The sequence below is a fragment of the Phaseolus vulgaris genome, chromosome 9 (genome assembly GCF_000499845.2).
Source record: "Phaseolus vulgaris cultivar G19833 chromosome 9, P. vulgaris v2.0, whole genome shotgun sequence".
NCBI classification, from domain to species: Eukaryota; Viridiplantae; Streptophyta; class Magnoliopsida; order Fabales; family Fabaceae; genus Phaseolus; species Phaseolus vulgaris.
Genome location: NC_023751.2, coordinates 26,889,020 through 26,902,761, shown reverse-complemented (window position 1 = coordinate 26,902,761; position 13,742 = coordinate 26,889,020). Strand labels below are relative to the sequence as shown.

At 35.9% G+C, this 13,742-nt stretch overlaps 2 protein-coding genes across 3 annotated transcripts; both read left to right on the top strand.

The window, feature by feature from the left end:
- The first annotated feature begins 159 nt into the window (after nt 1-159).
- On the top strand, nt 160-8,829 carry LOC137822722 (protein EXECUTER 2, chloroplastic). Its single transcript, XM_068627674.1, has 11 exons — nt 160-636; nt 1,304-1,420; nt 1,527-1,592; nt 2,376-2,482; nt 2,560-2,641; nt 3,003-3,710; nt 6,059-6,185; nt 6,279-6,448; nt 6,543-6,617; nt 8,094-8,186; nt 8,297-8,829. Exons 1-11 carry the CDS (start codon nt 346-348, stop codon nt 8,396-8,398), a joined length of 1,938 nt encoding a protein of 645 aa, XP_068483775.1. The 5' UTR covers nt 160-345; the 3' UTR covers nt 8,399-8,829.
- A 1,927-nt stretch (nt 8,830-10,756) lies between these two features.
- On the top strand, nt 10,757-12,802 carry LOC137822723 (CASP-like protein 4A3). Of its 2 annotated transcripts, none has more exons than XM_068627676.1 (3): nt 10,757-11,521; nt 11,737-11,872; nt 12,332-12,802. In XM_068627676.1, the coding sequence occupies exons 1-3, from the start codon at nt 11,028-11,030 to the stop codon at nt 12,437-12,439; spliced, it is 738 nt and encodes a 245-aa protein (XP_068483777.1). In that variant the 5' UTR covers nt 10,757-11,027; the 3' UTR covers nt 12,440-12,802. The 2 variants fall into 2 exon arrangements, with proteins under 2 accessions (XP_068483777.1, XP_068483776.1); XM_068627675.1 differs by having other exon boundaries at nt 12,292-12,802.
- Nucleotides 12,803-13,742: the final 940 nt, after the last annotated feature.

Sequence of the window (13,742 nt, the reverse complement as noted above, 5' to 3'; positions counted from 1 at the left end):
AATTTGAGAGGTAGTTATTTAGGTAACTAATATTAAAATAAAAAAGGCTTCTTCACCTTGACTCAAATTTTGATTTTTGAGATTTCACCGTGATAAAATAAAAAATGTACTGATAGATGCAGAATGGTATAAAATTGCCCAATTTGGTTCTCATTCTTTGCTAAATCAGCACAAACACAATGATAATCATTTAAAAAATTGAGTGAGTGTGGCGAATGAATAAAAACAAAACCATGCTGTATAAAAACAAAACCAAAAACTTATCTCCACCCACTCGCTACCCGCCGCAGCAACTGGTATCCACTTTCTTCCAACTCCACCTTTCTTCCTCCTCAAAAACCAAACATGGTGGCGGCTGGCGTGTCTCAGGCCATCTCCATCTCCATCTCCACCGCCACCAGAACCCCCTCTTTCTTCGAATCTCGCGCCAAAAAACCATCCTCTTCTTTTTTGGGCCTGTTCCACTCTCCCCAGCCCAATCTCTCCCTCTCCGCCAGAAGGAACCGCTACAACACCACCCACTGTTGCCGCTGCACCCTCAATTCCGACGACACCTACCTCAATTGGGATTGGAACCGATGGTGCCGCTATTTCTCTGAAATCGAACAGGCCGAGAATTTTGCCTCTGTCCTTAAGGTACATCGTAAAATAATATATTTATTCTTTTGCCGAATTATCGTGTTCAGTCTCAATAACCTCTCATGTAGGAAAATAATTAAATTTAACTTCTCGCATAAGTTAAAATTTCCGTATGCATAATCAGTTAATTGTTTAATTAATCATTTGGATTCTATGCCTGTTGAATTTATAAGCAGCTGGAAACTGCTCGTTTTTAATCTGTACATGGAAACCGGTTAAAAATTGTGTGTATGAGGAATACAACAGTTAAAAAGTTGCGTAGGTGCTAAAGCCCGTAGTCCTATATAGAGACTAAAACATAAGGGTTATGTTGGCATTGAGTTAATTTATCGGCTTTCTCATTTAGTTTAAGAGTCTGTTTGGATGGATTGTTTTTCATAAGCACTTTTAGAAGAAAAAAAGTAAAAAGGAAAAATGAAATAAAGTTCTCTATAAACTAAAATTAGTTTACACATAAGCTGATTTATAATAGTTCTCTCATATTAAGTTCTCCAAAATTAGACTTTTACCATATACATATGCTAGCTTTATTTTAGGAAGAAACCCATTTCACTTTTTTCTTCTCTTAAAAAGTGTTCACGGATAAATTTACCCAAATTAACCCTTAATCTAAGCTGATTTTAATGAATTGGTGATGATGCTTACGGTACCTGTGTTTGTGTAGTTTCAACTTGATGATGCTGTTGAGAAGGAGGACTTTGAAGAGGCCATTAAGTTGAAGAGGGCTCTATTGGAAGCAACGTCCAAGGACACTGTTGCTGAAATTATGGATCAGTTGAAGGCAAGAGCAGCATAATTGTCTTAATTAGTTGAGTTTTTATTTTTTATTTTTTTACATATGGTGTGGTTGTTACTCGAAGTTAATCAGTGGTTGTGTTATGCTGCAGAGTGCTATAGATGATGAACGATATCATGATGCTTCAAGATTATGTAAATGCACTGGAAGTGGACTGGTATCTTTCTTGATTGCTCAACTTTGTGCTAGCCATTGTTTGATAGTGTTACTTTTTACAGTGTTTTAGTATTCATTTTACATATTTGGAGCTTGATTTTAAGAACTAAAGCCCGGAAAATAGAGCTCTTGGATGAGGAACTTACTTTTATGTTGATGAGAAGTGAAAATTAGTTTGGTCTAAAACTATCTTAGTAGTTCCTAGAAGATGTAGCTTCACTCTCTTAACAAAATTTCAACATGGCTCTGCCAACTAGCCTTCATCCATTGTAGAAGACAAATAAAATATCCACTGCTTGGAGCAACAATGTACAATATTTATTTCTCACATTGAGTTTATTAGATACTCATGCCACATTTAAGTTACCATCACAAATAACTCATGGTCTGGAATGGGTGAATATAAGAATGTAGAAGAATGTTTTGGAAAAGAAATTGGGAGTTATGAGGATTTAAAGTTTGCCCTCTTCAAGGTGTAAACAGAAAAAGTGGTATGTTTGGAAGATATTGGGTATACTTGTAACTACGACAAGGTTTTATAAAGGTTATATACATTGTAATAGGAAAGAAAGTCAACATTATGAAAATTTAAAACAGATGGTGTACCAGATTAGAAAGAAGTTAGTTTTAATAAACTTGTGCAGTTGTCTGGGAAGATAAAGACAACCCATCTAGGAAAAAAAGCAGTTGTCATTTGTGATTTTTGTTACTGATTGATGATCTCGGCAAGCTTTTCTGAATCACAACTCCCTTGTTTGATAACCATTTTTACCTTTATGTGCAGGTGGGCTGGTGGGTAGGCTACTCAAAAACCTCAGATGACCCCTTTGGTAGAATTATACATATAAGTCCTGGTATGGGTAAATTCATTGGCAAGAGTTTCAGTCCAAGGTATGAATGCTCTATATATTATATTTTACCCTGTAGTTTTTTTATTGGGGAGCAGTGCTTATTTCTCTTTAATACAGACAGTTAATGACAGCATCTACTGGAACTCCAATTTTTGAAATTTATGTGGTAAAAAATGCTGATGACACGTATCATATGCAGGTAATATTCAAATTTTCCATCTAAATGATCCTTGTTTATTAGGCTTACTAATGTGCTTGAGGGAAACGAAGTCTTAGTTCAAATGTTGATTCATGGATAGCTTTTATTGTTTCATTATTAATGTCCACATATTTATCAGTAAAAGGCTTAATTTTGGGGTACTAATGCAAATATTTAGTAAGCAAACTGAATATAAAATGAATTATAGAATGGGAACATCATTTGTGGTTTTGCTCAAGTGTATGATTTTCAGTTGGTTTGTCTTCACTGAGTCTTTGTCCATATTATCTACCTGATTGAGTAGTTTGGTTATTTAGAGTGTTTGTATTGCTTATGATGGCATATTGGCAAAACCCAACAGGTAGTGTATTTGCGACAAGCCAAAGGAAAGTCAAAGAGAAACCCTCAATCTATATCTGCTAAAGGCCCGTCCAAACCTGAGGTGGATAATGTATCTTCAGTTGAGGTGAAGGAAGATGAAGAGAAGGTTGAGAGAAATGATGAGAAGGTTGAGAGAAATGATGAGAAAAACAGTAATATCGAGGCAGTAACTGAAGAGGGCATTAAAAGTGTCATAAATTTTCTTAAAGAAAAAATTCCAGGATTAAAAATCAAAGTTATGAATGTTAATGTTGAAGAGGAATCAGCAGAGAACAATGATTCTATTCAGCAATTGATGGAGGAAGATAGTAATAAAACTGGCTCTGGTGAGAATCACCAAGAGGAAGTTGATAACCTCGATGAACCTGATGGGGTCACTCTAGACAGAGATGGAGATGCCACAGAAGAAGAAAAGGATTTGGAAATGAAGCTTTTTATTGGTGGGGTTGTACACAACAATGAGGATACTCCTGTCAAGGATGAATTTATACGTCTTCCAGCTGTAATAAAAAATATGGAAAAGGATTCTTTTGTCTTCAATTTTGCTAGCAAAAATCTAGACTATGGCATCAAAGAAGATAAAGCTTCCAATATCAAGGTGGCTGCTTTAGCAGCGCAAGGAGTCTCGGAGCTTATGCCTCCTGATGTTGCTAATGCATTTTGGAGTTCCGACAAAGTCTCTTCCAAGGTGAGACTGTGATATTTAATCATTTTAAACAAAAGTCATGCATTTCTTTGGAGTTCTGTTAACTCATTCAGTAGGAATTAAGGAACACCTGTTATGATTATTACTGTAATGCTAAGGTTTTCATTGGTGATAAAATCCTGTATGGAAAATATGAGACTATATTATTGATGAAAGATGACTCAGAAGTACAAAATAAGAAAGAGATAATGCTCCCAGAAATGGAGGAAACTCCAATCCCCAAGCCTAAGCTTGAAGATGGAAAACTTATACATAATTTCCCCTGACATAACCCCATCCTTTACATTGGTTCTGTCATCCTTGTTCTCTTGTTTTTAACTTGCAACACTTCTTACCGAACTAATTCACACTTTGCAGCCTTTTTGTCTATGATAGTACTGTTAGAAATATAAGAAATATGTAAAGATTCGTGGTTATTGTTCACTGTCACCTATTTTTTGTGTTGTGTAGTCTATACACAACTTTCAACATCTCTTCAACTTTTCTCTTTTTCAACATGGTATTGAGTAGTACCATTCTTTATAAATTGATTTGTCACTATTCCGTTGCTAAGTTCCTTAAAAAGAAAGTGAAACTCCAATTAGTCACCTCTTACTCTTTGTCTCTTATTTCTAGCATGACTGTCAGTATTCTATTGTGTCCTAGTTTTGTTTGCTACTTTGATTTGTGGTTATTGTTCCTGTCACTGACCTTTTTGTTTTGTAGTCCATACACAACTATCAACATCTCTTCCATCCATCTTTCTTTCTTTGAACATGACATCAGAGCAATACCATTTTTCATGACCTATTTTGTCACTATTCTGTTCCTAAATTCCTTAAAAAGAATGTGAAACTCCAATTAGTCATCTCTTTCACTTTGTCTCTTATTCCAGCATGACTGTCAATTTTTCATAGTGTCCTAATTTGGTTTGGTACTCTAAATTTTGGTTGTTGTTCACCATCACCGACCTTTTTCTTTAGTAGTTTGTACATAGCTTTCAGCTTCTCCTTCATCTATTTTTTTCTTTTAACATGGGATCAAAGCAATACTATCTTCTGTGACTCATTTTGTCACTATTTTGCTTCTAAGTTCCATTAAACAAAAAAAGTGCAACTCCAATTAGTAACCTCTTCTGCTTTTTCTCATATTTCCAGCATGACAGTCAATCTTCCATTGAGTCCACATTTGCCTTGCTACTCTGATTTGTGGTGGACATTCATCATAACCAACTTTTCCGTTGACTCATCCCAAATTTGTTCCTGATGCACTTGTTCTAGCTTTGTCCCAATCGTAGATGCAGTGGCCACAACTTTTCACCCGATACATTTGCCCTGGCTTTTCCCCAAATGCATTAGCCCTGGCTTTCTCCTAAATGCATTTACCCCAATCTTGTTCCAGATGCACTGACCCTGTGTCCCAGAGCACTAACTGTCTCATATGCACTGATCCTGTGTCCCAGAGCACTAGCCTAGTCTGTATCCTAAAGTAAACTTTCAACTTTAAATTTTTTGATTAGTTTGAAGGTTCCAACTGGTTTTGAGAACGACCAACATGATTTGCTTGGCTCGAATTTTTTTTTTCAGGCCAATGATCATTCAAGCTCTGTCTAAGCTATTTCCTCCCCAGCACCCCTGAGTTGGTTTTCCAACTATTGTTTTTTGTGGAATTCATTTTATATGTTTTGCAGAGAAGTGAATTATTTTCCATTAACAAGCTAAAGCTTAGTAAGCTGGAGATTGTGGGGGAGTGTTAGAAATATAAGAAATATCTAAAGATGTTATCTTAGAATATTTTAGAGTATCTTAGATAATCTCGATTTATTCGTTTCTTATAATTTTGTTTTTTTTTTTCTAATTAAGTTGAATCATTGTAGTTATAAGAATGTTATTAGAATCAGATGTATTAAAAACTGTGCATGCAGACAATGCTTTTTCTTTTCCAAGGCGTAGAGAAATTGTGTTAGGCTGGCTGCACACCTGTTCTTTTATTTATTGATTGATTTTCAATAAAATAGCGTAAACTCATCTGACAAAATTACCACTCACCTAATAACAGTAATTGATTTCGGTTATTTACAATTGCAACAACTACATATTAATTGGCTAAGCATATGGTCACAATCTACATCAATATCACTGTTGATTATTGTAATCTAGCCAACCTTAGTATAGGTGAGAGTTCAATGAATATTCTGACATAAATGATAACAGTATAACAGTCAAATAATGGTAATATCAGTTCCCATGAAAATTGATCTTTAACTACTTGTGTGACCCATTGAATTTTTTTTAACTATCACCTGATTTACTGTGGTTTACCTTCAAAGAACTGACTGATGCTTCATCTAGATCTCCAAAAGCATGCGTGATATTGTCAGAGTTGCTATGAGTCAAGCACATAAAAGAACTAGATTATCTGGGGATACATATTTTAACCGGATTATCTGTTCAAGAGGGGATTCTGATCCTTTTGATGGTGAGGTTGCTTATCCTTTTGTGCAAATGATATTTTTTGTATGGAATTTAGGTAAAGCAGAACTAAAAATTGATTGTGCCGGTCAAAATGCAGGGCTCTATGTTGGTGCATTTGGCCCTTATGGCATGGAAATAGTTCATTTGAGGCGAAAATTTGGACATTGGAATGAAGTGAACAGTGAAAATAACACTTCAGACGTTGGATTCTTTGAATATGTGGAGGCTGTGAAGTTAACTGGGGATCTTAATGTTCCTGCTGGCCAGGTTTATACATTTTTAATTTCTTGATCCTATTATCATAGTGAACTTCTATCAAGTTTATGTGTGAGCATGACAAGAAATGATTTTTTTGGTGCAGGTGACATTCCGTGCTAAAATTGGCAGAGGCAATCGCAACACCAATCGTGGGATGTATCCTGATGATTTAGGAGTGGTAAGGCTCTATTTTAATGGATGTATTGGGTGTTGGGCGCTCATTATACTTAATTTCGAAATTAACTTTAGCCCATCATGCTTTAGACCTTTTCTCCAACAATCTTTTACACTATAACCTCAAACCTGTTGTGAGAAATCTGGTATCTTATTAGAAAGATTATGGGATATCTCCCGGCAATGCAGAGTTTAATTCGCAGAACTTTGAGGGTTACACCTCCCAATACCCAAAGGCTTAAATTCTCTCACAATTGACAAGATGACATCCCTCATCCCTCTTCATATTTATATACAGCTACTAGTCTACTAGACATAAACCCGCCTTCAATGGACCTAATCAGTTGCAGGCCTTCGACATACCCCCTTGTATTTCTTAGACTAACATTAATTACTAATGGGGAATATGTAGCAATTCTCCCCCTAAGCAGTATTCACCTTGTCCTCAATAGCTATTGGTTGCTGCAAACAAGGTTTCATTTTGTTCTTAACTAGTTGAAGCATGATTATCAAGCCAATTCCATCCTGCTGCTGAAAATAACCGTCACTCCAATCAGGTCAAACAAACATGTCTATGCCCACATGCTCTAGTGCTCTGTTTTATGCAGTACTTTTATTGTATTGGATAGAAATGAAAAGAGTACTTGTTAGGGATCCGAAAATAGAAAGAAGAGAATAACAAGATGGATGAGATAATTCTAATATTATTACTAATACAGTAGGGTGGGTTAACGATGCTACTGCCACAGAACAAGCTCCTTCAAGTAAAAAACTATTCCTTCTTCTTAACAGATTTCTCTCCTCTCTACGTCTTATTTATCTCCCTTGTATTGTCCCTACCCCTCTCACTCCTTAACTGACTCTGTTACATCTTCTGCCACTGCAGCACTTCTCTTCACACCCTTTTATCTCCTTTCATACCCTCCAAACGTTGGGCTTACTGCCATTGTCTAACTCCACATTCCTTGTCCTATCAGTACTCAAACAAATGCGACACTCACCCTCACTTTTTATTGAATGTCTTTTGAATTTTGTTTGTTTCCTTGACTTGCATTGTTATCTAGTAATATAGTTTGATCGATCAATGATCTTTTATTGTTAATTATGAATATGTCATGAATTTTGACTATTTTTTTAAAAATTTGAGCATTTATATGTATATTGTATGAATTAGTTAATCTATATATAAAAATTCTGAATAGTAGCCTTTGCTGGGAGAGGCAAAGGCTACTCATAGCTATCTCTACACCAAGAAAAGGTGACATCTAGTGTACTCCCAAAAGAATTAAATATTTTGCTTTAATTTCTTGGAGGTTGCTTGCTTTCTATATGTACTTGATGTTTTTGAGGCTCTTATAGTTTTTATTGGTTTCATCTTTCTTTGCTTGGGTTTTCTTTTTCAGTTTGTGTTATTTTGTTCAGTTTGTGATGTTCATGAAACATGCAACTAATCTTAAATACTGCACTTATTTCCAAATAGGTTGCTAGTTATAAAGGGCAGGGGAGAATAGCTGACTATGGTTTTCGAAATCCAAAATGGGTCGATGGGGAACTGCTCCAACTTAATGGCAAGGTAAATTAGTCAGAGGCGTTGGATTTTTCTCATGATCAATAATCTTCGTTAGTAAAACTCTGGTAGAATTTCTGTTGACATTTTTCCTGTTCTGCTGTTGTCATATTTAGGGCATGGGACCATACATGAAAGGTGCAGACCTTGGTTTCCTTTATGTAGTACCTGAGCAAAGTTTTTTAGTGTTGTTCCACCGGTTGAAACTACCCGAGTGAGCTATGGTTGATGCTACCCTACTCCTTTATAATTTATTATTTGATGCGGGGTGGAACATGAAGAATTCTGACACTAGCACGAGATTACATGTTACACTTTTTTCAGTGGTAGTTTACCCGACAGGCAGGCACTTGTTTATTTTCTAGCCCTTCTTTGAGTTCATTTTTTATTGTTCCTTTTACCAATCTCTTTGCTATATGTCATCTTGTGTATATAAATTTTGCTGACTAATATAATGGTATGCTAGGAACTCTGGAAATACCGCAAGGGGTCTTTTATGTGCAAAATGTGGATTATGTCTGTGTGTGCCTACTTTCTGGTTTGGTCTTCTCGTTTGTGGAAGTCCAACATAGTCTGCTTGTATGAAAGGGAGCAAATAATAATTAAATTAGAACTTCTTCCCTGTGGTAATTATCCACAGATTTTGTTACACCATTTCCTCTTGAAAGAAAGGAAATAATAATTATAAACTTTATGCTACCCTTATCAAGAAGAATTATGGTCAAGGTGTTGGCAGCACAACAGATGCCTCAAGCTAGATTCCTGAATAAACCTATAGTGCTTTTCAAGACGTGTGAAGAGATAAAAAGGTGTCTTGTGAGAAAGCAAGTGCTCCATCATGTAGCAGGTTGCTTTCAGTGGATGTATTTTTAGTTATTTTTTTGGACCTTAGAAGTTTTGCATAGGAATAAGTTGCATTAAAATGCGCAGTGGGAACCTTTCCAGTGGAAGCTGAGTTAAAGTAAGACGATATTGTTTTTGTTTCTTATAATTAATACACTAAAGTGAGTTCACTCGAACGAAATCAGATTACTTTTCTCCATCTTAAAAGGTTTGTTTAGATTTTAATCGGGCCCGCTTCGATTTTCTTCGTTCATTCACTATAACCCGGACGACTTAAATAGAGCACCAAGAAAATAACTCATAAAATCGTTCTTGTCATATTTAATATTCGTAAGCAGGGACTCCTGTGCATGTTTTAATTTATTTTGGTGAGGTTTATGAAGTATTTTAGGTTGAATAATCGGTGAAAGAAATATTCTTACCTGTAAATATTGATGCTGCCTCATGGTTAAATTCATGTTTAATTTTCTTGAACAAGATTGAAACGAAGAGAATGATTCAAGTTGTTCCTCTTTTCTATCTTTTCGGTTAGTCAGTCTGCATTTCTATTTCTTTTTAAGCAAACTCCTTATTCTCCTTTCCTCCACAAAGTTCAGATTCAGATGTTATCTGTAGAAGACACTCTGACGCTCATGTCAGATTTAGTATTTGACACTCGATATTTTGAATACTGTATAATGACGAATCTAGTTCTTGGATTGTGTCTATTTATATTACTGTGATGGGTATTTCTTATTCGGCAAGGTTAGAGAGCTGAGTCAGGTTTAGAAATGTATTACCTAGTTCTTGATTGTTGATTAGTCTTACTAATTTTGCTTAAGCGTAATTGACTTTGTAGTGTTAGTCGACATAATGATTGAGTACTTAGTCATAATTTTGATCGTACAGGTCCTATCAATACAGTTAAATTTTGATTTTAAGTTTGTTAGACTCGGGTCTCGAGTCTAAAGTTTAGTGGTCAAGGTTAAGTTCCTGTTTTAAGTTTTAGGTTCAGTGAACTGTATAACATCATGGTTAAGTTTTGATTTTAAACTTTTAAGACTCGGCCTGAGGTTTTGGGAGGCTATGTAACGTTAGGGATCGGTTTTAATGTATATAACAATATTTTGGATTGAATAATTTGATCTCGAAAATACCATTGTTATGCTGCCATTAGTGTCTTGTCTTCTAAACATTTAAGGTAATTTAAAGTAAAGCGTTCTAAAGGTGGTTTAGACGTTTAATAATGAATAAAAATTTAAAGTAGGACTAGATAGAAGAGCTGGGTTGGGAAAAGACAGAAAAAAAAAACTAGACTGAAACCCTTTTCTTATTGGCAATCTTTCTTGAGTGGAACAATTACAAAGAAGTTGATTTTAGGACAAATCTTACAGTAATTAGAATACCTAAAATATTATCAAGGGTCCACCAAAATATAAACATTGAGCATCACTCACAGTCACATAAATAATGGATAACTAACCCAATCTTTTCATCTGTAACATCATACTTTTTTCAATTCATCAGTAATTAATCTTCGTATTTTCTAAAAATATATGATAAAAATGAAGACAATATGGTAATAAATGAAAAGTTTGCAAGAGTTATAAAGTACTATTTGTTATTATTAACCAGTAACTTAAGACACAACTTAATAAAATTTAATTAAAAAAATAAAAGGTGTGATATAATAATTACAAATACAATAAAAATTTTGCTTGGTTAAAAAGGCAACAATTATAGCTTTTCCTTTTGGACTAACACAGTCAGTTAAGCACTAGAGAGAGGGAAGTAATCGAGGTGGCACGTCTTGCACTAAGAAACAACGACGAAAAACTAAAACATGCTTCTTTTTCTTTTCCTCACTTTCTTTCATTTTCCCACCACCCAAACCAACCTTTTTCCTTTTTCATTGCACTACACTTTATTTTCTCACTCGTCGTCTTTCTTTTATAATCTTCGCTTCACCAAACCAATGCGAACGGAAAACGCAGAATCGCAACTCACGAGGATCGCACCGCCGCCATGAAAAAATCGCTCTCCAAGGGCTCCGAGTCGTCCAATCAGCTCGACTCGCCGGTCCAATTCCACTCTCCGATGCGGTGGGATGGGACCGGTCCGCCGGTGTTTTCGGAATACCCTTCGCCGGAAAACTCGACGGTAAAGCAGGCCGACCACTCTATGGCCATCGTCACCGTCGGAAAGCTCAAGCAGCTCGTTCCGGACAAGCGCACGGAGCACCGGAAGCCGCCCGAAAATCCGCCGCCACCGGCGAGGGTGTTCAATGGCACGATGACGGAGGAGACGCAGCATCCGGCGGCTAAGGCGGCTCCTGTGAGTGTTGGAGGCGAGAGGAGATCGAGTTCGTCGAGGTGGACTACGGAGGAGACGGTATGCAAGGCGGCCCTAGGGTTCCGGCTGAGCGAGATGGTAGTGTGTCTGATTTCGTTTTCTGTTATGGCAGCGGATAAGACGCAAGGTTGGAGCGGGGACTCCTTTGATCGCTATAGAGAATATAGGTACTGAAATCATTATTATCATTTTTATGATTATCAATTTTAGGTATTATTATTTTGTTAATTAATTTCTGAAGTTTGTTTTGTTAAAATTAGGTTAAGGTTTATTATACTTTGTGGATAAAATGATAAATGAATGTTTGCATGAATGGTTGGTGATTGTTAAAATATGGAAGTTATATTATAGGAATGTGGTGATGAAAATTGATTTGTGGCAGGTACTGTTTATCTGTGAATGTCATTGGATTTGCATACTCAGCGTTGCAAGCATGTGATCTGGCATGTCAACTTGCCACGGGGAAACACTTAATCAATCACCACCTTCGCAACCACTTTGATTTCTTCATGGATCAGGCATGTCCTACCACTCTGTTTCTGTTCCTATCTTTTACTTTCCTTATTTTCTGTCAGAGAATTGAGCATGTTCTGTCTTCCCAATATTTGCTATTAAATAGTCAGATTAGTACATTACTGCTTGAATCAAGGCAAGTTATGTTGTGTCGTAGTAATTTTGATTTCAAGTTGGAATATTCAGTGATCTGGAGTTTAAGTTTGGATATACTGTTGAATTAAATACTTAAGAATTTTTTTTATCATTAATAGAGATTCTACTGATTCAAATAAGGTTCTCTCTTGTAAAGATTACATATTGTCCTAAAAAGAAGATTGTTTCAGCTTTCTGTTTGTTAATGTGGAGATTTTGCACTAGAGCAAGAGCCAAAGCCTTTTTGTGGCTGAAAATCATAACATTTTTGTGATGAATTGATGAGTAGGTTCTGGCTTATCTTCTGATATCAGCATCATCATCTGCAGCCACACGGGTTGACGATTGGATATCGAATTGGGGGAAAGATGAGTTCACCGAAATGGCCACTGCTTCAATTGGAATGTCCTTCCTCGCTTTTGTTGCCTTTGCTGTGAGTTCACTCATCTCTGGTTACACCCTATGCAACCGCAGCTCCATGTGAACCTCACACTTCCTACTTCTCACAACTTCTCTTCTGCCCTGATGGAATAGATTAATACGTGTTTGAAACTGATTTGATACATGATTTATCATCACATCCAAGAACCCAAAAACTTGGAGGCAAGAACCAATTGAAAACCACATGTACTTTGCTTCCAAACATGTTGTAAAGAAATTGTTGATGCCCTAGAGTTTTCACTGTACGACGGACTTATGTATATACACAGTTTCAGTATATTGTTAGCGTTGCAAATGGGAGGCTGGAGAACAGATTTTCCTTGTATGATTTCCATTGAAATACACCTTTTTAAATCTCACCAGCCAGTAGTCACTAGTTATGTTAACCATAGAAAAAGAATAAATATGAACGGGATCTGGGGAAATTTTTATGAACAAATGGTTTAACATAGTGACAATAATACATTCTACTTTCCTCTGTTTTATTTCTCTGGAGATTGTTCATTTACCCCTTTGGCCATTATTACCACAACATGAGAGGAAGAAAATAAACAAGAAAGAAAAACTTGGATGTAAAGGTCCTGATTGTCCTGGAAAACGCCAGCACCAAGTGATAATTGATAAGGAGATTTGGAAATATTAGTTATTTAGTTCATGAAAAATATGGGGAGGTTAAGTTACTGCTTAAAAAATGAAAATTGTGACGTAAGTCTTCAAAAGTTTAGTTCATAGGTCAAATTGATCTCTACATTAACAGGCATGATTTAACTTAATATGATGTTGACGTGGCGTATTAGTATAATATAAGTATCTTGTAACAGTATTTTTTTTTATCAAAATAATCCTTTAAATAGTGGCTTGGGATTTTCTGGCATGGTGGAGCAATACCTTTGATGATTTAGGGACAACGGCACTGGTCAGAAAGGCAAGAAGCATAGAAGAATTTTACGGTGAAGGTATCATAAAGGAAAAAATGTTACTGGAGAAAAACATCGTTTTGTTTTATATTAAAGAGATTATATTTAGTGCATGGTTAAGCAATTGAATTAGTTTATTTTCATGATTTCTTTTTTGTTTCTAAAATCTTGAAAAAACTTAATCATTTTCCATAATTATGTTTTTCACATGCTTTACCAGGATTCAACTAGGCTTAGTACTCGATCTAATTATGTTTTTTAGGGATTTTCTAAATAACAACATTTAAAGGAAGTGCAGATTGATCCTTGTAGGGGTGGAGGAAGTAACAGCTTGATTCCAGATGCAATGAGAGCTATGGTTATTTATTTTCTTTTGGGCCTT